The sequence below is a fragment of the Emys orbicularis genome, chromosome 6 (genome assembly GCF_028017835.1).
Source record: "Emys orbicularis isolate rEmyOrb1 chromosome 6, rEmyOrb1.hap1, whole genome shotgun sequence".
In the NCBI taxonomy this organism is placed as follows: domain Eukaryota; kingdom Metazoa; phylum Chordata; order Testudines; family Emydidae; genus Emys; species Emys orbicularis.
The window spans coordinates 2161957-2184822 of record NC_088688.1 but is presented as its reverse complement, the minus strand read 5'-3'; the positions used below and the strand labels follow the sequence as shown (position 1 = coordinate 2184822).

The window sequence follows — 22866 nt, the reverse complement described above, 5'->3', positions numbered from 1 at the left end:
CTAGAGCGATAAGGAATTCTTTGGCTGGGTGGGGAAGGCTGGAGTTGCTCTTCTGAGACTCCTTTTGAAAGGGGAGGTGCACTGAACAGGCTCTTTTGGTCCCTCTTTAGGTGTTTGATGAGATCCCATCAACTGTTTGTGTATCCCCATGACCTGTCCTGCCTTGCTGCAGTCATTTGAGGTGCTTCTGGAAATGGAGTGTTTGTGTGCATTTACCTGCATGAAGTGTGCTCCATTACACCTCTCCCCAAACCTTATCCTGCTGATTTATTTCAGGGTTTCTTCTTTTGGAAGCTAACTTTGTTTCTTTTTCATTATTTAAGGGTCAAGATGATGGAGATCCATCAAAACCACCTTGGTTCAAAGAAGGGTAAGTGGGGTTTTGGACTTTTTAATTTTCCATTTTAATTGTTTCAGTGTTTTCTCTCATTTCACTTAAGCAAAAGTATAAGCAACATGCACTCTGCAAATTGCTTTTAATGATTCTCTTCAAATGGTAACACTTTACGTCATAAAGGTGACCATACTGCCCCCAAGAGCAGAGTGCTGATACGTTTCACAGCCTCCATTTAAATTGAGAGGAAAGTGGCATAGCCGTAGTGTGTATCGTGCAGCTATTCGTGTTGAGACATGGGCTCAAGAATGACGTTGGCACGGCTACACCTTGTTTGTAAAGTGCTATATGCAAACGTGTATGGTGATAAGTATTCATAGTCCTTTCTATCCAAATTGCAGTGGTAAAGTGCTTAAAAACTTAGAGGAGGCTTTGTATGCTATCTTCTTCTCTGAGTCAGCCAGGTAGCTGGCCACATTGGAAAGGAAAAACAGCATCTCGGAATAAATGTTGAGTTCGACTGATGTTCAGATGTCTTGTCCTCACTCCTGAGAAAATGGAACTAAAGAATGGTGTGAAACTATCTTATGAGTGCAGCAATGATGGCAAGTAGAGTAAGCAGATAAAACTGGAGGGACTTGGCAAAACTTTGCAAAATCTCTTTAGTTCAATAATGGTCACAACTATTAATCTATAACTCGTCAGCGTGAGGTGAGTTGCAGTTTCTTCACTGTGTAGTATGCTAGCCACAGCAACTGGAGCTGGCAAATTCTGCTTACACGTTAAGTCAGCGTGATACTTTGCATATTGGGTGTCACCATTGTAGTTTTTTCATAATGAATTCGAGTTTCTTTAGGACAAAGACGTGGACACATTACATGCTGCTTGATTTTTGGTGTGTGTTCTATTTGGATAGAAATATATGGCTTTGCTTTGTTTTTTCGTTCTCTCTCGTTGCTTGTGTACAGTACACAGTACCATTGATGTGCAGAGGCAGTTTTGTCCTGAAATCTCCGCACAATATTGGTTCTCCCTGTGTGTAAACTAGATTTCATACCATTGAAATAGGCTTTCTTAACCAAACGTGAAGTTAAATGGAATAAGGCTCCATTTTACAGCTCTTTACGTTTTAGTAAGTGTTTTGCAATGTTGGCTCTGTCACAGAGAGCTTCTTGCCACACCTGCAGAAGCCTAGTGCTGCCTAGCAACCTTCTGCTTTCCAAAGGAGCCCAAGTTTCTGCTGAAGAGGTTGGTGGAGAACTGGCAATTAGCGGTAGCAGAAGATAGTGATTTATTCTAACTATAAACAACACCTTCTACTCCCTTTTTAACAAGGAGTTTGTATAATAAATATACCAGTTCACACACTTAAAATGATTTGCTGGCCTGAAGAGTAGAAATTATACTTTTTGAAATAATTACTGATTTAAAATGATTTTTGTATTAAACAAGACTTGTACTATTCTACAAAATTTAAATTTGCGTCAGACAAATAATTCATTTAACGTTTCTTCATTACCCCCAGAAGTGTGATGTTTAGCCAAACTGCAATTTATATACTGTATTCTGCCACACAAAGAACTTCATTAAAAGATAACTCAGGTTGAAAGGGTGTTAATGCCTAATACAGCTAGCACCAAACCAAATGCATTGGTTCTGGGAATGGGCAACGGGATGGATCACTTGATGATTACCTGTTCTGTTCATTCCCTCTGAAGCGCTTGGCATTGGCCACTGTCGGTAGACAGGATACTGGGCTAGATGGACCTTTGGTCTGACCCAGTATGGCCGTTCTTATGTTCTTATACGATGGGAGGTCTAATAAGAACATATTTAAAAATTCAGTCTTGGTTTCTAGGGTTTTGAATTCTTGAACAGGAAAGCAATTCTCCCTACAGAATCTGGATGGGAAGGTAATGAATATGGTGATTGTGGTGGTGAGCCATCATGCCCCTAAAATCATAGTGAAATGTGAGGAAATAATAAGGTTAAACCTTAGGACTTTGTGGTGCTCCCCTGTCACCACTTCCATCAGTGCAGTCTCCTGTGTAACAAGCCCGATGTCAGTGGAGACCCATCTATTGTTTCTACCAAGTCCGGTGTAACCTTGGGTTGTAGTGGGAGACGGAGGATTTTGTAGAAGTGGAGGTGGATGAGGAACTCCTAGTTTAGCATAATCTCAGGGTTTCTCCCTGGTGGTACCCAGGCTTGGGTTCCTGACTGGGGTGTGAAGTTAGTCTCTTCCCTGTCATCAGGTTAGCACGTTTTTTGACAGGACACTTGGCTACTGTATGCCCTACTCCTCCCCAATAGAGGCAGAGGTTCTCCTGTCTTCTGCGCTCTTGTTCACCCAACGATAGGCGGGGCCATCCCATGTCAGTTGGCAAGGACTTGACCAAGGCCAAGCTCACTTGGTCCTGAGGGCTGAGCCTTAGGTAAGTGCGGGAGGTCGGAGGGCTCCTCCCACGTTCCAGTTGCTATTCGTGCAGTCTGAATGTCTATCCGGATGCACAGGCCCATGAAAGCCTCTAACCTGGTGGAGAAGGGGGTCCGCCTGTGCCAGCTTGTCTTTTAGTTCTTCACAAAGGCCAAGCTGGAATGGATGGAGGATAGCGGCATCGTTCCAGGTGGCATCTACAGCCAAACATCTGTACTGGGCAACATAGGAAGGGGCTGACCTCAGGGGTTTTTTTTTTTTGGAAACTTTCGTAAGGCAGTCTCTGCCGTGTGGGCTTTGTGAGGGTCATTGAAAATACTGGCAAATGCTTGTAAGAATGACTCCCCGTTGGTCAGTACTGAGTGATTCTGCTCTAAAAGAGAAGAGGCCCCGGCCAGGGCCAGGCCTCACTCTATATTAGCCCCCACTTTAACTTGATCTGTTGACACATTTTTGGACTGGAGCATAAACAGGAGTCTGCATTGGGTAATGAACCTGCAAAACTTACTGCAGGTCCCATCATGCCTCTCCAACAGAGGCACTCTGGGGCTGGTTATCCGAGCCGGTGTTGTAAGAGAAGCCGAGTGGGTACCTACAGCTGCTCCGAGTACTGTAGCTTGCTGCTGCTAGGAATGATTTCTCATCTGCAGATGTCATACTTGGTCCTGCAGTTTCTAGTTTTCTGCCTAGAGGGCAGTGATCTGCTGCTGCCGATTCACAGGCCCCTGGGGTGACGATGGGGCAGGAGCCCTGGTGGTGTCCATACTCACACCAGGGGTTCAACAACGAGTTCTGGAGGAGACTGAGGTTGATCTGAGCAAGCTGTCACGGCCCATAAGATGCACAGTCTGATCCAGTGGTTGGAGCCTTGAGTAGTGTCGGGGTCGTGGTCACACAAAGGGTACGTCTACACTTACCGGAGGGTCCGGCGGCAGGCAATCGATGTTCTGGGATCGATTTATCGCGTCTGGTTTAGATGCGATAAATCGATCCCGGATCGATCCCGGAAGTGCTCGCCGTCGACGCCGGTACTCCAGCTCGGCGAGAGGAGTACGCGGCATCGACGGGGGAGCCTGCCTGCCGCGTCTGGACCCGCGGTAAGTTCGGACTAAGGTACTTCGAATTCAGCTACGTTATTAACGTAGCTGAATTTGCGTACCTTAGTCCGAAGTGGGGGCTTAGTGGGGACCAGGCCCAAGAAGCAAAGTCTGAGTCAGAGGTCATACCAAGGGTCAAAGCTGGAGTCAGCAACTGGGATCAGGGCAAAGAAGCAGGAACCAGGAACAAGGTGTAGGCAACTGGAACAGGGACAAGGTGTGGTAGCGGGAACAAGGCAAGATAGCAGGAGGCAGGGATTTGGTCTCAGAGGTCTGGGCAGCAAGTGGCCTAGTGACTATTTGCTCAAACAAGGGATAGTACTGGAAGAGGAAGCTTTATACCCAGTGGTGTCCAGTCATCAGTTTGCTGCTAGTCACCTGACCCTGCTGAGTCAGTGAGCGTAGCCTCTGGTATTGGCAGCAGTTCACATGTCAGCCCTTGTAGCTCTGGGCCTGGGATTGAGACATGTGCTTGCTGTCTGGCACCACCATAGTTCACTTAAACGACCAAACAAGCTGACAAAGTTAAGATTGTCATAGAAATATCTGTCCGTTCCAGCTGAGGAATAAGGAGAGATGGACACAGCTAATCAAGCAAGGAGCCCCGGGAGGGGCGATCCGTTTATTTCAATTGCAATTGGGTTCGAGCTCATAAGTCAGCAAGAACAAAGAAAACACTTACACCAAAGCATTATATGCAGTTGCTTATGATAATCTATCGCTCTATGAGTGGCCAAAATTTGCCATCATTACCATACATAATTAGCAAGCTACATGTATCTGCCCCTCTTATGACCCCTTATTGTTCATCTATTTGCCCCCTCCTCCTTGCTTATTTTGCAAACTAAGCGGTTAGCTATCTACAGGCCGCAGGCACAGAAAGGTCCATTGTCTCCAGGTTTGGAGTTTGGCTACATTTCCTCTTGAAGGAACTTCCTGACTACCTATAGCTGACCCTGCATTTTGTCCTCCTTCTTTCTCCCACGTGTACGTGACAAATTTGCCCCCTGGCAGTTAAGTAGAATCATTTTATATCAAGATTGTGTGAGAGAGGTGAACTTTGGTTAGCTGTAAATCATCAAAACCAGTGGTTCTTAAACAAGGAATACATATATCCCTGGGGGTATGCAGAGGTCTTCCAGGAGGTACATCAACTCATCTCGTTTGCTGTAATGTCATTTTGATCAGTGTGTCTCAACCTTTCCAGACTACTGTACCCGTTTCAGGGGTCTGTAGAACTTCCCTTTATTCCTGTTTGAACTAGAGCAGATCTTTTTAGAAAAACTTGTAATCTTGATTTAAAGATTTCCAGTGATGGAGAATCCAGCACAACTCTTGGTGAATTGTTCCAATGGCTAATTAACCTCACTTAAAAAAAAATTAACCTTCTTTCCAGTCTGAATTTGTCTAGCTTCAACTTCGAGTTATTGAATCTTGTTATGCCTTTCTCTGCTAGATCGAAAAGCCCTCTGTTATCAAATTTCTATTCCCTGAGTATTTAGTTACTGGTAGTGATCGTCACCTCTGTCTTCTTTTTGATAAGCTAAATAAGTAGAGCTCCTTCAGTCTCTCACGGAAAGGCATTTCTCCAGCCCTCTAACAATTTTCATGGCTCTTTTCTGTGCCCTCTCCAACTTTTCAACGTCCTTTTCAAAATTTGGACACTGGAAATGTACACAGTATTCTAGTATTGGTCTCACCAATGCAGTACACAGAGGTAAAATAACATCCTTTCAATGTCTCTGGTTTCCAGGATACAGTCCTCCATTCTGTAAGTATGGCCTACATTTCTTGTTGTATAACTTTTTGCATTTGGCTGTGTTAAGACACCTTTTGTTTGAATGAGCCTAGTTTACCAAGCAAGCCCAATCACTCTGCATGACTGCTCTGTCCTCAGTATAATCAGTTCTAACCACTCCACCAATCTGTCATTCAGAAATGTTACCAGTAGTGATTTCCAGATCATTGATGAAAACGTTTCATAGCATTTGGTCTAGTACCATACCCTGTGGGACTCCACTAGAAACCTTCACATTTGATGATCATTCTCCATTGACAACCACTTGTTGAGATCTGTCAGTTAGCCAGTTTTTAATCCACTTGAGGTGTGCTGCATTGATGCTGCATCATGCACATTTTAAAATAAGAATGCTCTGCAGTAGTCCGTGAAATGCCTTACAAAACTCGAAGTCTGCTACATCGACAGAGTTATTACGATCCGCCAAATGGGTAATCTCCGAGAACGGTGGGAGTGCAGTGGTGGGAAATGTTGAAGAAAAAGGCTCCTGTGTAGCATGGCTGTGGAGTTTTCAGCTGGTTCAGAAGAGAGACTTGGAAGTGCACGTCCTTTTAAGCGCCCAGGGAGGCTCTGTCCGGGCGGCCCATCCCTCTTTTAGGGAGGAAATCCGGGTGTTCGCTTTAAAAGTTCTGTTTTTAGTTTACATTTCGGGTAACCACAGTGATATTAAAGGAAAGCACATTTGTTCACAGCTAGTGCTCTGCAGCTTTTGTAATTAGCATATTGCCTTCTACTTGGTGTTGTGTAAATGCATGCGATGGATTTAGTTAGGCACTTAACTATCAGTGACAAGCCACTGTGAGCTCAAACTTACATTTGCCAATGTCCTCACTTAATAGGATTATTGTGATTGTTTTCTTCACCAAGGAAAACAAACTGTACCATTTAATACTACTGTAAGTGTTGCCAAGGAAGCCAAGGAAATGACTCTGGTTTCCATGGAAAGAACGCAGCCATTCACTCCACTGCCCACTTTACTAACGAATGGCTGGCACTTCAGTGTGGGAATCTATAATGTTTTAAAATCTCTCTCTCTTTATATGGAAAATGTTTGAGATTTAAAGTCAATGATTGTTTCTGTTACAAGAATCCTGCAATTGTCAGGTAACTTGCATGGAAAAGAAAGTATACTAAAAGCTATCAAACTTTATTTTTGGAGAGGAGACTCTCCTAAGTTTTTGATTTAAAAACAATAACTGCATCTCTTCTGGATGCTGTAAAATGAATATTATTTTACAATATTGCAGCAATTGTATTCCTCTTGTCTATGAATCTTCATGCCTCTACCTGCCATCTTAGTGATAGTCCTTGGTGATGAAATCCATCCTTGCCCCGAGGTTTGGAATATTAGAAATAGCCTTGGCATCATAAACATAAAAAAGCTAGAGAAATGTTTTCTCCTTTTCCCCAAAATATGGAATTTCCCCCCAAAATCCTAAAGGCCTGAGGCCCAGGACTTATGTTCTGCACTGATGTGAATGACAGTAGGATATGACCTTTAGGCTGGTCATTCTCCCTTTGACACTTTCCCACCTCTCTCTCACACTGTAGCAGTGTTCTGAATACCGGTAGATACACAAAAAATGACAGGAGGCTGGAGTTACAGTAAACGGAGTGTGTCTGTCTAGAGTTTGAAGTGTTGCTGCCACAATTTTGTGTGATAACTTCTGGCATTTCCTCTATCAATACTTGAGATTTTTTCTGAAGAAGAGATCAAAACTGATTTCATTGGAGGGTGGAGAGGGGTGAGGAGAGGGGATAAGAAGGAGGTCAGCATGGTTTCCAAACCTCCAAGGAATTTTATGACATGAAGCTCAAAATACCAGCAATAAATTGTGGATGCAGCTATACCAAAAGAGTGCTGCTCAGCATTCAGAATTGACCAGGTTATTCATTGTAGCGTTTAGCATTTTCTATTTGTTACTGAGTCACATTTCAGTGTATTAATCCTTCATGTGTCAAGATTGATTCCTTCTATTTACATTGATTACTTTATTAGCAGAGTGATCAATATTTGCAGGAGGCCATGTTTGGTTTCTACAGGATGGTTTGTGACAGTATCATACTGTGCCATTTCTGTGACCTTATTAACACTTTTCCCCCCTGCACTTCCAGGCCTGCAGGTGGTCTCTATGGCATTGACAGCATGCCTGATCTACGTAAAAAGAAACCAATTCCACTGGTCAGTGATTTGGTAAGATTTTTCTTTCTATAAATATAATAATTGCTGTGGTCACTTTGTGTCTTGGGGCGCAATATCGTTTATTACTCCAGTCAATTTATCTCCAAACTATAGTAGAAAATGTTAATGTCTATACTGATGTTTCAGAAAAATACTAGGTGCTAAGAATGTTAGAGAGAAATAAATCTGCCTACCGTGTCATAGTGTCTGTACACAGGAATTGTCATGCAACTTGAATGTTAAAAATTCTTCCCATCACTGAAACCTGTTTACAGACTGTTAAATGCTCCTATAGAAACCATACAAACAGTGAGGTCAGCTTGCTTTCTTACACTGACGGCATGTCAGATGAGTGTAACTTTTATGGATAGTGTTGAATATTGTATCAGGTACAGCTAATACATTAACACTTGGGAGAAGTTGCGAAATCTCTAACCTCCATACACTGATATCTAAATGTATTCTAGGTAAAGATAGAGAATTTGGTTTGTACATCTGACACATGCAGAGCCTAGGAGGGTATGTTTTACTAACTGCTTGTATCCCTGGAAACTTAGTAGTAATGGAATTAACCTATTATACTTCTTTTGTATGCTTTCACTCTCTCTCTACAGGCTATGGTAAGTGGAGCTAAAAACTGTCCTCCATGTCTTTACCTGAAGTAAAGATTTTTTTACTTTACTTCCCCTCCACTGTGTTTGCTTTTTTATTTTGAATTCTGCCGTACCACAATGCATGCATATGCCGCACTCTGGCCCACCACATCACTGACTGAATGAACCTTTTCAGTCTTGTCTCAAGCGTCATAAATCAGAGTAAGAGATGGCTCCTGAGAGGGTTAGCTAGCTTTATAAGAATCAGCAACATCTTCTCTCATTTCCTTATCTGCCTTCCTACAGCTGGAGTAGCTTGCTGAAGGACCTAATCTGCTTTCTAGCCTTTTAGATATTGGTTAGATGCCAGTGGCAGGTGCTGAAAAAACAGCAACCTAAGAAATTTAAGATTGCAGTCCCTCCATCATACGTAATGTGAAGGTAGCTACTTTGAGAAGCAGTGATGTTCATTATATTTGGGGATGGCCACTGAATGTGACACACAGACATATTCAAACACATGCTGCCCTTCCAACCCCATAAAATCCTCCCAAGATTTTAGTTTACCCTCCTCATTCTGACCCAATCCAGCCATCCCTGTTTGGAGCTCTTTCTAGGTGAAAAGGCTGATAATTTGATCTCCTTTGTCTATGCGTGAACTTGAATGTAGGAGGTGGAGCATGAGTTTAGAACACTGTATAAACCTGGTCTGTTTTAAGGATGCAGGAGAGAATCCAGTTTTATCTACACTTCGTACAGGGGGAAATAGTAAAACTCACTCCAGAACAAAGTGGATTGGGGCAGAAGGAAACATACATAGTTAGCGAGATTTATGTTTTTAAAGTACACACCCTGACTCTTTCTGGGGCAAGGAGATTACCATTTGGAAAATGTAGCAGAGGGTGTTGACTTGTGTAGACTTTCTGTTCAGTACCTTTGCTGGTGACAGCATCTTCCCTTTTGTGCATGTACAAGTATGTGACCTCCAGTGAATTTGTGTACACTTTTGTAATGAATAACAGACACTTTCCCTTCTCAGTCACTGGTTCAATCCAGGAAGGCTGGAATTACCTCAGCAATGGCCACTAGAACTTCTCTTAAGGATGAGGAGCTGGTAAGTAGAGTTTATTTGCTCCTCGGGGTCTTTCCTAAACAAATTAATGGGGGGGGGGGCTGGTTCTGTGAATATTCATATTCTTCTTGGAGAATCAAGTGAGTATTGCAGGACTCCGACTAGGAGTATAGGTGTAAAGCAACCTGTATTACTTGTTTTTTTTTTTAAATGTGTGGCAAATATGATGTCCCAGATAGAACCTTAGAATAGTGCATAAGGGTCTGATTTATGAACTAAGATATGCTGAGTAGAACTTGGTTATGTAGTGTGCTATTGCACACAGACCTGACTTCTTTGCTCTCTGAATGCCATTGGTTATGGTTTATTTAAAGTAACTGTAAAAACTGATTTTGAAATGGCGTTTTCTGCACATCATTTCTACAAGGTCCTAGGTTTAGCATGCTTGGCTACCTCAGTCATGGCTCCATCAGGTATGACGTGACAAGCGTTGATGATTTAATCTTCGCCCTTTCTCTTTTTCATTCAAGCAAATGATACATTCCCTAAAGAAAACAGTCGCATCATCCCAGGATAACTCTCTTGCCAAACAGTGCATGTTAACAGCATCCCAATCACAGACATTGCTTCGTGTGTGTTCTTGTATTGCAGAAATCTCATGTATATAAGAAGACCCTGCAAGCCTTAATTTACCCTATCTCCTGCACAACCCCTCACAATTTTGAAGTGTGGACAGCTACAACCCCTACATATTGCTACGAGTGTGAAGGGCTCCTATGGGGCATTGCAAGGCAGGGTATGCGCTGCACTGAATGTGGGGTCAAATGTCATGAGAAGTGCCAAGACCTGCTCAATGCTGATTGCTTACAGAGTGAGTGGCTTTTCCTTGTAACAGTTTGATAGTGGGGTGGGTGGGAATGGGGACGGGAGGGGACTGGAGAAGAGCCATTTCCAAACAAGTTGTCCATAGTCTTTTCTAAACTGTGCACATATACAGAACCTCTTCATTGACGGTTTGTTTAGATCCATGCTAGTCTAACGACTGTTGAAGTCTCTTCGCTTCTATTAAAATTACTGCACATTTTCTGAAATGAATGAGATCTTGAAACTGTGCTCTACACTGCTGTTGTACTGCACTGCCACCACCCTCTTGCAGACACAAGCTGTTTCCAAGGAGAGAGAGAGATGGACTTGTGTTTTAAGGCACTGGTCTGAAGTACTATAAAGGAAGGTTCAATTCCTGGTTGTGCCACAGTCTTCTTGATTGACCTTGAGCAAGTCCTTTAATCTCTGTGCCTCAGTTCCCCATCTGCAAATTTGGGATGGTAATATTCATGTGCCTTACAGGTTGGAGAGTGTTTGTTATGATGAATCCATTAATGTGGAGAGGCAGCTTGATCTAGTGGGTAGGGCACTGGACTTGATGTTCCGAGCTTGGCCACTCCTGCAGTGTGACTTTGAGCAAGTCACTTCTCCTCTTTGTGCCTGTTTCCATTTCCATCCTTTGTTTATGTAGAGTGCCAGCTGTTCAGGGCAGGTGCTGTCTGTGTGCGCACAGCACAATGGAGCCTCTAGTCACTACCTTCATACAAACAGCATGTTTGAGATGCTGGTATCCTATAGCAAATGAGGGCCATGTAAGAATCTAGATAGACACATAAGGAGTATCCCATCTCACTAGTGATGAGTCAGTTTATTTATTTTTAGTCTTGTGTCTGATGAAGTGGGCATTCACCCACGAAAGCTTATGCTCCAATACTTCTGTTAGTCTTAAAGGTGCCACAGGACTCTCTGTTGCTTTTTACAGATTCAGACAAACACGGCTACCCCTCTGATACTTAATTTTATTATTTCTGCAGCACCACATGACGCTTTTCAGACCAGTTCAAAGGGCCCTGCTACAAGGAGCTTACATTATAAATTAGATATAATACAGGCAAAGGAGAGGTTTAAGGGTTACAGTAGAGAATGAAACTAATCAATTATTTGGTGTGCTTGGAACAAATTAGTTATTTTTATTGCTACATGTAATTAGGTTAGGAAAGATTAGACTTTTATTGATAAATGTCAGTAGATGTCAATTTTCTCCATACACACACAAACCAAGGAAAAAATATTTCTATTAATGATGATCAAAATGTACAGATAATCAAAATAAGAAAAATGCTTCTTGAAAACTTTTAATATTAGTTTGACATAAGGTGTATTTACTTTGTAAAGTGGACAGTTTGTGTTTTAACCTTATAAAGCTTTAACTATTTGAATCTGTCCCCGCTGTCATAAATAATTGTCTAACCCTCCTATTGTCTGATCCCTGCCTACTTTACAACTGTGAAAATTTAAATTAATAAAAATAAAAATGCTTTAAAATAAACATTGATGTTATCCGTCAACATTATACAAAAATAAAAACCGATTTTTGGCAAGCCTATATATAATGCTATTGTTTAATGTCATCTATAATTTAGAAGTATTAGGTCAGCCACAAAAGTACAATATCTTTAAAAGAACATGGGATGAAAGTTTGTCAGACATCTTAACTCCTGAGTTGGAATGTCTGTCCCTGTGGCAGGAGTGTTCATGTTTACTCTGGGTTTTCATGGTCAGGTTTGTTTTGCTCCAGTTTGTTTCCGCAATTTACCAAAAAGCATTGTTAGTTGTACAGATGGTCTTCAGTGTTGAGATGAAGAGCCATTGAAATGCTTGCACATTAGCCATTGTTAAAACATTTGCACCTGGAGATAATTAAAATCCATATACATGGTACTGTGGCATTTTTATAGCATGGTGCCAGTATAAAAAGAAGTTTGAACTCTAAGGAGAGCCAAGGAAAAATAGGTTTATAGTAACCAGAAAAGATGAAATAAAGGACATTGAAATGTTGAGATAATGGGATTAAAATCAGCATTTAAGAAAGGGCTAAGTACTAAGGGAATGCAGCGAAAACTTCATGCAGAGGATAATTCATGTGTGGAATAGAAGCAGCAATTGGGAATGTATTTTAATAAATTGCTATCCATAGACTTGAATTTAAAAAATGGAGAACAAATAGAAGAGAGAAACCTGTGTGAAACTGGAGTTGTGGCCACCTCCTATCAAAATCTGCGGCTATGTCTACACTGCCCTGCAGTTTGGACTTTGGAGGGGTGAATAGCAGCGTGCATCTAAGTGCTGTGCGGTACCTGCCCCATGCGGATGGTACAGGCGCAAACTAAAATGTTCCTAGTTTACATTAATAATAGTCTTTGAAGAGGACTATGTTAACATGAACTAGGAACTCTTTAGTTTGCATCCTCGGTATCCATACAGGGTAGTTACAGTACAGCACTTTGGTTTGGAGTAGTATTCACACCCTTTTAGTCTGAACTGTGGGGCAGTGTAGACAAGCCCTAAGTGTGTGATACTTCAGTGACTAGGATTGTGTGGAGAATGGTGACTAAGTGCAGCGAGCTGGAGATCAGGAAACATTTAGGTGGGGGTAAAGTTACCTCGTTTAGCAAGGAGAAGTTTGGAGAGTTCATGTGGTCTCTGTGAATTTAGTTCAAAGGTACTCAGCAGCCCAGTAGCGGTGGGAAACTGATGCAACAGGGTAGAGATAACTGATGGGCTAGCCAGAGTGTGGAAAGATGCTGAGGGTAGTTGAAGGTGGAGAACATAGTATCAAGAGGAGGAGGGGACAGAGACAGAACGAGCTATAGAGAAATTGGAGAGGTGGTGATGGATCATAATGTTTAGGTGTAGGGTTGGGATAAGCACACAAATATTAGGGCTGAAAAAAGTCTCCTATGAAAAGGCTTTCTCATGAGTTTTCCAGTATTCCCTGCTTTTGGCCAGGTTGGTGGTGGTATTTCTGTATTTCCAATTCCTAGCTGAAGCTTGCAAGGGAAGAAGGTGGAAAATATAAAATAAATATATAAAATATATATTTTCAAACTTTAGATAGGGTATAGGTTGAGTATGCGGAATGAGCAAAGGTCCCAGCTGGCTTACTCATCTCTAATCATAACAGGGATTCCTGGAGGAAAAGCAAGAATTGAGATGAAATAAATCTGAGACTTGGAACTTTCCCAGCTGTGTTAAGCTCGGACGTGTGGGGCTTTCTTTTAGCAGGAATCCTTATTCTGACAGTTTGAGAGCATGCTCTCCAAATGTAGTTTCACTAATTCCACATAAGTCTACAGGATAAATGGATTTGCAGTGAGCAGGGTCACAAAACAAATGCCATTTTTTGGATGCTACCTTGAAATTTTGAGTAGTTGCCTGAGGTTTTGTTCTTTTGAGTCAGGAACTCCTGTACTTGCTGAATGGAATAAGACTATTGGACATATTGTACTGATTCTCAGAAACCAGAAAGATAATGAGATTCCATGGAGACCTGAGTTCAAATTTGCTCTGCATAGCGTCCTCCTTTCTAATCTAAACCGAATCTAGTTTTTGTTGGTTATATTATGGTGGTGCTCGGGGGCCCTAGGTAGGATTGTGCGCACTATACTAACGCTGGTAGAAACAGTATCTGCACTGAAGGCCTTATTACCTCAGAAGAGACATAAAACTGAAGGAGAGGGAAAATATCAAAGTACATAAAGTTTTTATCTACTGTTAACCTTTCAACATATATTTTTTGCGCCTATCCGTAATAGATTGGCTGATTTCTTGTAGGTGTCATGGAGAGTGAGGGTAGCATTTTTTATGGATCAGTCCATGGAGGACATTCCCAGCATAGGGGATGTCATGGAAGAAGGCATGCAGATGTTTGAGGGATAATATGTCTAGATTCTTATATGGCAGTTGTCACTGTAGCATCTGGTTTATAGCTAGTATTGACACCAGTCTCTTGTTTCCAAGGAATACAAAATTCCAAGTTCTGTCTTCTACAGGTATTTATAATAAGCCTATTGCTGTGATATGAGCATTAATGTACAGTAACTCCTCACTTAAAGTCGTCCTGGTTAACGTTGTTATGTTGCTGATCAATTAGGGAACATGCTCATTTAAAGTTGCGCAATGCTCCCTTCTAACGTCGTTTGGCAGCCTCCTGCTTTGTCTACTGCTTGCAGGAAGAGCAGCCCGTTGCAGCTAGATGGTGGAGGCTTGGAACCAGGGTGGACCAGCAGCCCCCTATAAGCTCCCCCGATCAGCTCCCCTAAGTTCCCTGTGCAGCAGCTGCCCAGCAGGCTAGCAATTGCAGCTGTCCCTCCCCCCCACTGCCATGTGCTGCTCCTGCGAGCCTCTTGCTTGCTGTGCGGAGGGTGTGAAAGGGGGCTAATGTCAGGGTGTCCCCTCCCCCCTGCTCCTGCACCCCGCTTACCACATCTTACAACTAACAAAATCATCCAAAGCCCAAGATTTGGTGGTGATGGGGGACTTCAACTATCCAAATATATGTTGGGAAAATAACACAGCGGGGCACAGACTATCCAACAAATTCTTGGACTGCATTGCAGACAACTTTTTATTTCAGAAGGTTGAAAAAGCTACTAGGGGGGAAGCTGTTCTAGACTTGATTTTAACAAATAGGGAGGAACTCGTTGAGAATTTGAAAGTAGAAGGCAGCTTGGGTGAAAATGATCATGAAATCATAGAGTTTGAAATTCTAAGGAAGGGTAGAAGGGAGTACAGCAAGATAGAGACCATGGATTTCAGGAAGGCGGATTTTGGTAAACTCAGAGATCTGATAGGTATGGTCCCATGGGACTCAAGACTGAGGGGAAAAACAACTGAGGAGAGTTGGCAGTTTTTCAAAGGGACACTATTAAGGGTCCAAAAGCAAGCTATTCCGCTGGTTAGGAAAGATAGAAAATGTGGCAAAAGACCACCTTGGCTTAACCACGAGATCCTGCATGATCTAAAAAATAAAAAGGAGTCATATAAAAAATGGAAACTAGGACAGATTACAAAGGATGAATATAGGCAAACAACACAGGAATACAGGGGCAAGATTAGAAAGGCAAAGGCACAAAATGAGCTCAAACTAGCTACGGGAATAAAGGGAAACAAGAAGACTTTTTATCAATACATTAGAAGCAAGAGGAAGACCAAAGACAGGGTAGGCCCACTGCTTAGTGAAGAGGGAGAAACAGTAACAGGAAACTTGGAAATGGCAGAGCTGCTTAATGACTTCTTTGTTTCGGTCTTCACCGAGAAGTCTGAAGGAATGCCTAACCTAGTGAATGCTAATGGGAAGGGGATAGGTTTAGAAGAGAAAATAAAAAAAGAACAAGTTAAAAATCACTTAGAAAAGTTAGATGCCTGAAAGTCACCAGGGCCTAATGAAATGCATCCTAGAATACTCAAGGAGCTAATAGAGGAGGTATCTGAGCCTCTAGCTATTATCTTTGGAAAATCATGGGAGACGGGAGAGATTCCAGATGACTGGAAAAGGGCAAATATAGTGCCCATCTATAAAAAGGGAAATAAAAACAACCCAGGAAACTACAGACCAGTTAGTTTAACTTCTGGGCCAGGGAAGATAATGGAGCAAGTAATTAAGGAAATCATCTGCAAACACTTGGAAGGTGGTAAGGTGATAGGGAATAGCCAGCATGGATTTGTAAAGAACAAATCGTGTCAAACCAATCTGATAGCTTTCTTTGATAGGATAACAAGCCTTGTGGATAAGGGAGAAGCTGTGGATGTGGTATACCTAGACTTTAGTAAGGCATTTGATATGGTCTCGCATGATATTCTTATCGATAAACTAGGCGAATACAATTTAGATGGGGCTACTATACGGTGGGTGCATAACTGTCTGGATAACCGTACTCAGAGAGTTGTTGTTAATGGTTCCCAATACTGCTGGAAAGGCATAACAAGTGGGGTTCCGCAGGGGTCTGTTTTGGGACCGGCTCTGTTCAATATCTTCATTAACGACTTAGATATTGGCATAGAAAGTACGCTTATTAAGTTTGCAGATGATACCAAACTGGGAGGGATTGCAACTGCTTTGGAGAACAGGGTCATAATTCAAAATGATCTGGACAAATTGGAGAAATGGTCTGAGGTAAAGAGGATGAAGTTTAACAAAGACAAATGCAAAGTGCTCCACTTAGGAAGGAACAATCAGTTTCACACATACAGAATGGGAAGAGACTGTCTAGAAGGAGTATGGCAGAAAGGGATCTAGGGGTTATAGTTGACCACAAGCTAAATATGAGTCAACAGTGTGATGCCGTTGCAAAAAAAAGCAAACATGATTCTGGGATGTATTAACAGGTGTGTTGTGAGCAAGACACGAGAAGTCATTCTTCCGCTCTACTCTGCGCTGGTTAGATCTCAACTGGAGTATTGTGTCCAGTTCCGGGCACCGCATTTCAAGAAAGATGTGGAGAAATTGGAGAGGGTCCAGAGAAGAGCAACAAGAATGATTAAAGGTCTTGAGAACATGACCTATGAAGGAAGGCTGAAAGAATTGGGTTTCTTTAGTTTGGAAAAGAGAAGACTGAGAGGGTACATGATAGCAGTTTTCAGGTATCTAAAAGGGTGTCATAAGGAGGAGGGAGAAAACTTGTTCACCTTAGCCTCTAAGGATAGAACAAGAAGCAATGGGCTTAAACTGCAGCAAGGGAGGTCTAGGTTGGACATTAGGAAAAAGTTCCTAACTGTCAGGGTGGTTAAACACTGGAATAAACTGCCTAGAGAGGTTGTGGAATCTCCATCTCTGGAGATATTTAAGAGTAGGTTAGATAAATGTCTATCAGGGATGGTCTAGACAGTATTTGGTCCTGCCATGAGGGCAGGGGACTGGACTCGATGACCTCTCGAGGTCCCTTCCAGTCCTAGAATCTATGAATCTTCCATAGAGCAGGGGGGACACACCAGGGCTCAGGATGGAGGGAGCTTGCAGCAGCTGCGGTCTCAGCAAGCTGATCTAATTAACAAGGCAGCGTACTTAAGGGAAATGCCCATATCTCCATCCATTCCTGCTGCCTTGTGTAGAGACAGAGATAACCCTTGAGGGCTCAGCCAGTTGCTAGTTCATCATTTAGCAGTAAGGAAAATATCCCACCCTCTGACGACTCCACCACAACCAAGCTTCACAATCATCATCACTGTGTACCAGTATTCAATTGTTTGTTTAAAACTTGTACTGTGTGTGTGTGTGTGTATTATATATAGTCTTTTGTTTGGTGCAAAAAAATTCCCTGGAACGTAACCCCCTCATTTACATTAATTCTTATGGGGAAATTGGATTCACTTAACATCGTTTTGCTTAAAGTTGCATTTTTCAGGAACATAACCACAACGTTAAGTGAGGAGTTACTGTACTTACATACATATATAATTAATTGGTCGAGAAGATACTCTCATCCCCTTTTACTGCAATCTTCAGATGTGCTAGAAGTTTTTTCCATTAGTACTCCCACTCTTCCTTCCTTTCTTTTTATCCTCTGTTCACATCAAGCTATTGTTGAAATCCCTAAGGGAAAGCTACTGGGAAAAGATGGCTTTTATCCCTCACTCTGAACGTGGCCCCGGAACTGTTAATTGTAGTAATGCCCAAAGGACTCCCAAGCCTCAGATATCTTTGTGGGAGTAGCTGGAAAATGACTGGTGTAAATGGGGGAAGCGAAGGTTGGCGATGAGTGGCCGTGATGCTAAGAAATGAGGGCGGAGAAGTAGTGGGAGCAGAGTTTTGAAGGGTTTTCAGAGTGAGGATGTTCTGATGGTAAGATCCTCACTGAAGGAAGTTGCACAGCCATGGACCAGCCACTGAGATGGCCCAGTGTCTTACTCCTGTGTCTGATTTTTCATGCTATTAATTCCATCCTGCCCGAGGATTACAACTGTTGTGGCTAGTCCCTGAGATAGCCAGGGCTAAGTCGTTTGAGGGTCTTAAAATAAAGGATCAAGGTCTTAAACTGAATCTTTTAGTGAATAGGGAACCAATGTGGCATGCATGATACTAGGGTCATGTGTTCTTGTTGGTCTGTGCTACTCAGAAGACAGGCCACTGAACATTAGACCATCTGGAGCTTCCCTCGTCGCCATGTACTGCAGTCATCAACTCATAGCTAATGACATGTGGATTGCTGCGGCTATGTTGGCATCTGACAAGAAGGGGCTTAGCTTCCACGCCAGATGAAAACCGTGTTAATTATTTCTGGCTTCTCATGCCATTTGGACTCCTGGAGCTTAAGTTCACTTTAAACTTCTTCAGATAGTTTTCGATTCGAGATTGGAAGCCAATAACTTTTTTTGTGAACAGGAAACTTTTTTGCTTATTAGACTCTGAACATATTATGACCTCAGAAACTGGCTCTGAAATTGGATTGTCCTGTGTGAAGGGTAAGTTTGCAGTCGTGATAAATATTTCATTTTCCATGCTGAGCAATTAAAGCACCTGTTTGCTCCCAATATTCTGTTTTGGGAAATATTTGCCCAGAATGAGTAAAAATATCCTTACTTTACATTTGAATGTCTATTTTAAGTTCTAAGAACAAATAATTTCCAAGCATTCTCCTCCTACTGAACAGCTGTCTTCTATACCACCAATGCTGCTGTCTTGATTTTTTTCCATTAAACTGCCAGTGCTGTTATGCTTCACTGATAGTTGTGATCAGTCATGGTATGGGTCAATCTGTGAGTGGATGTAGAGGGAACCAAACCACTCTGCATCCACTGCCAGATTGACCCATACCATGACTGATTTCTAGAGAGCGCGTTGGGGACATCCAAACCCTATGTATAGGGCACTGAGAGCTCAATCTCTTGTATGTTCTTCAGGCCTTTGAACTCTGCCACTGCAGTCATTCACTGGAAGAGAGTTTATTCTTATACAGAAAACCTTCAAACTGACATAAAACAGCCTTCAAAAAATGGAATGAACAAGGGCTCATGTTTACTACTGGATGTTACCATTTGAAACCACTCTCCATCTTCACACACCTAATGTGTTTTGGATTTTGGATTTCCATTGGTACCGTTACACAGATAATTAATTCCCTTACATTGACTTGCTATAGAAACCATAGTGGTGTTGCAAGAACAAGCAGGCCTTAAAGTTAGGAATTGTCTATCATTTATAGCAAATCATTTACATTCACGTGTTGTGTGGTCAGTGATTTCCTCCAAAAGTAATGCTGAAAAACAGAACACTTCTACCCATGCCACTGAAGCTCTTAGGGATTGGATTGCTTAGGGACTGTTTGCTTCTTCGGTTTCTCTCAATAAGCTTCAGAATAGCAGCTGTGTTAGTCTGTATCTGCAAAAAGAACAGGAGTACTTGTGGCACCTTAGAGACTAACAAATTTATTTGAGCATAAGCTTTCGTGGGCTACAGCCCACTTCTTCGGATGCATAGAATGGAACATATATTGAGGAGATATATATATATATATACACATACAGAGAGCATGAAAAGGTGGGAGTTGTCTTACCAACTCTGAGAGGCCAATTAAGTAAGAGGAAAAAAACTTTTGAAGTGATAATCAAGATAGCCCAGTACAGACAGTTTGATAAGAGTTGTGAGAATACTTACATGGGGAGATAAATTCAATGTTTGTAATGGCTCAGCCATTCCCAGTCTCTATTCAAACCTAAATTGATTGTATCTAGTTAGCATATCAATTCCAGCTCAGCAGTTTCTCATTGGAGTCTGTTTTTGAAGCTTTTCTGTTGCAAAATTGCCACCCGCAGGTCTGTCATGGAATGACCAGACAGGTTAAAGTGTTCTCCTACTGGTTTTTTAATGTTATGATTCCTGATGTCAGATTTGTGTCCATTAATTCTTTTGCGTAGAGACTTTCCGGTTTGGCCAATGTACATGGCAGAGGGGCATTGCTGGCACATGATGGCATATATCACATTGGTAGATGTGCAGGTGAACGAGCCCCTGATGGCGTGACTGATGTGATTAGGTCCTATGACGATGTCACTGGAATAGATATGTGGACAGAGTTGGCATCGGGCTTTGTTGCAAGGAAAGGTTCCTGGGTCAGTGTTTTTGTTCAGTGATGTGTGGTTGCTGGTGAGTATTTGCTTCAGGTTGGGTGCTTCAGGTTGGGGGGTTGTCTGTAAGCGAGGACAGGTCTGTCTCCCAAGATCTGTGAGTGTGAGGGATCATCTTTCAGGATAGGTTGTAGATCCTTGATGAGGCGCTGGAGAGGTTTTAGTTGGGGGCTGAAGGTGAGAGTCCAAACTGGACTTTTTTTGCTGCTTGGGGCGGCCAAAACCCTGGAGCCGGCCCTGGATGTACCCTAAGACTGGAGAAGGACCAACCACATACTGACATTGGTACTAGTGGCCAAACTCACCAAGAGCCCAAGATATATCTTAACAGAGGAATTGGCATCTCCCTCTGAGACTTTGGGACACCCCAACCAGTACCAAGGCTGCACTGTTCGAAGGCAGTATACTCATCATCCTCGCCGACCTATGCAGTTTCACTGTTATCAAGTAGGAACCCCTCTCTTCCACGTTCAGAAAGTGTCCCTAAAGAAGGGATACTAGAGGATCCCATTTGGAGCCCCATCTCAAGCAAGTCGTCACTGCCTCTGGACCAGCCAGTGTCAACCTTGGCCAGAATCCTTACAATGTGCCACTTTGGCCATATTGGCCTTATTGAGGCCTATTCCTGCACAGGTCCCAGATCAGATTCCTCTCCCAAGCACAAAGGAAGACAAGGAATGGTGTCATTAGTAAGGCCTTCCATGTCAGAGCAGGATATTGGCCTCCACAAGCAGCTTGAGGTTACAACCACGGGACAGCAGCAGAAACTTCTGTTGCCTCCCAAAGAGTCGTCCTTGTCATCATCAGGTGAGAGAGTAACACCAGTGCCAGTGATTGATTTCAAGTCATTCCAGGACCTCTGGGTTGTTAGCTATCAGGCTCCATTTACAAAATAGAATTCTCTCCTGGGAAACAGCCACTTTCTTCCTGAAACTATAGTAAAGAGCAGAATTGTCAGACACCTAGATGAACATAATTTGTTGGGGAAGAGTCAACGTGGTTTTGGAAAGGGAAATCGTGCCTCACCAATCTACTAGAATTCTTTGAGGGGGTCAACAAGCATGTGGACAAGGGGGATTCAGTGGATATAGTGTACTTAGATTTTTCTGAAAGCTTCTGACAAGGTTCCTCACCAAAGCCTCTTAAGCAAAGTAAGCTGTCATGGGATACGAGGGAAGGTCCTCTCATGGGTCAGTAACTGGTTAAAAGATAGGAAACAAAGGGTAGGAATAAATGGTCAGTTTTCAGAATGGAGAGAGGTAAATAGTGGCAACAAAGTGGTGCTGAAACCTTTATCCTCAGCTCATCCCCCAAGGGATCTCAGAATTCTCTCAATTAATCCATTAATTTGCCCATTCTGCACTAGGAGAGAAGAAGTTACATGCTCCAGATGTTTCAGAGCCCTGCTTTATTACATCAACATAATGAAACCATTCAAAAGTGTCTTCCTGTTTATTTCTGGTTATAGCCAGCTGTTCCAAAGGTCAGGCCATCTCATTACAGAGAATATCTAAGTGGATAACACAGTTTATCTCATGTTGCCAGTTGACTGATGTACCTTTCCCACTGAAGATCAAGGCTCACCACTCCAGATATCAAGTGACTTTCTCTGCCTGCTTCAGAAACGTGCCAATATCCAAAATCTACCGAGCGTGCTATGGGGTAACCCCCTGTCTTTATGAAATATTATGTACTGGATTTAGCCACTAGATCAGATGCCAAATTCAAGAGAGCAGTACTACAATCTTTTTGACCTTATTATCTTCCGATCAGATTAATTGGCGAGGCTATAACTCATATAGATAAACAATAATATTAGTCTCCTAAAATCAGGCAACATGCTGCAGTAACTGTAGTTCTTTGAGGTGTCATAGTCTGTGTGGATCCCATTCGGCTCCATCCCTACTTTCAGAATTCTCAAATCTTTGAATGGCAGAATCTGAGGGAAGGTTGCATTTGCGGTGCCCTTTATGCCATCACGCAGGAGCACAGGGAGGCACAAGGCTCATGCATGGCCCTGACAGACACTGCTATTTAAAAAAAAAAAAAAATCTGATCTCACACGCATGAGCATGTGCAACTACAGTGGGATCCTCTCGAAGAATTACTGTTACTGTGGAGTAAGTGACTGTACTGAACTTTGTATAGAAGTCTGCTGTCACCTGCATCTCTTCAGATGTTCAAAAATGTGGAGCAAATCATGCAGAAATAAAAATCCAGCTTTATCAGAAACTCTCCTGTGCACTCAGGCTGACATTTCTAGAAGTATCTCATTCACTTAAGAGCACAAGTCCCATGGAAAGTCTTGGTTGCTTCGGCACTTCTAAAAATCTCAGCTAAAATCTTCTCAATGTGTATAGATTTCCTGTGCAATTACAGGCCTTACGCGGGGGTTCCGTTCCACAG

The 22866-nt window shown here is 42.4% G+C and overlaps 1 protein-coding gene across 1 annotated transcript in view; it reads left to right on the top strand.

The window, feature by feature from the left end:
• The window catches only part of UNC13B (unc-13 homolog B), a 308551-nt gene that overhangs the window by 155462 nt on the left and 130223 nt on the right, over window positions 1-22866 (top strand). The window contains exons 10-13 of the mRNA XM_065406871.1: window positions 331-370; window positions 7782-7860; window positions 9481-9555; window positions 10165-10384. Of these exons, the coding sequence (XP_065262943.1) occupies window positions 331-370; window positions 7782-7860; window positions 9481-9555; window positions 10165-10384 (414 nt within the window). The remainder of the gene's footprint in view (window positions 1-330; window positions 371-7781; window positions 7861-9480; window positions 9556-10164; window positions 10385-22866) is intronic.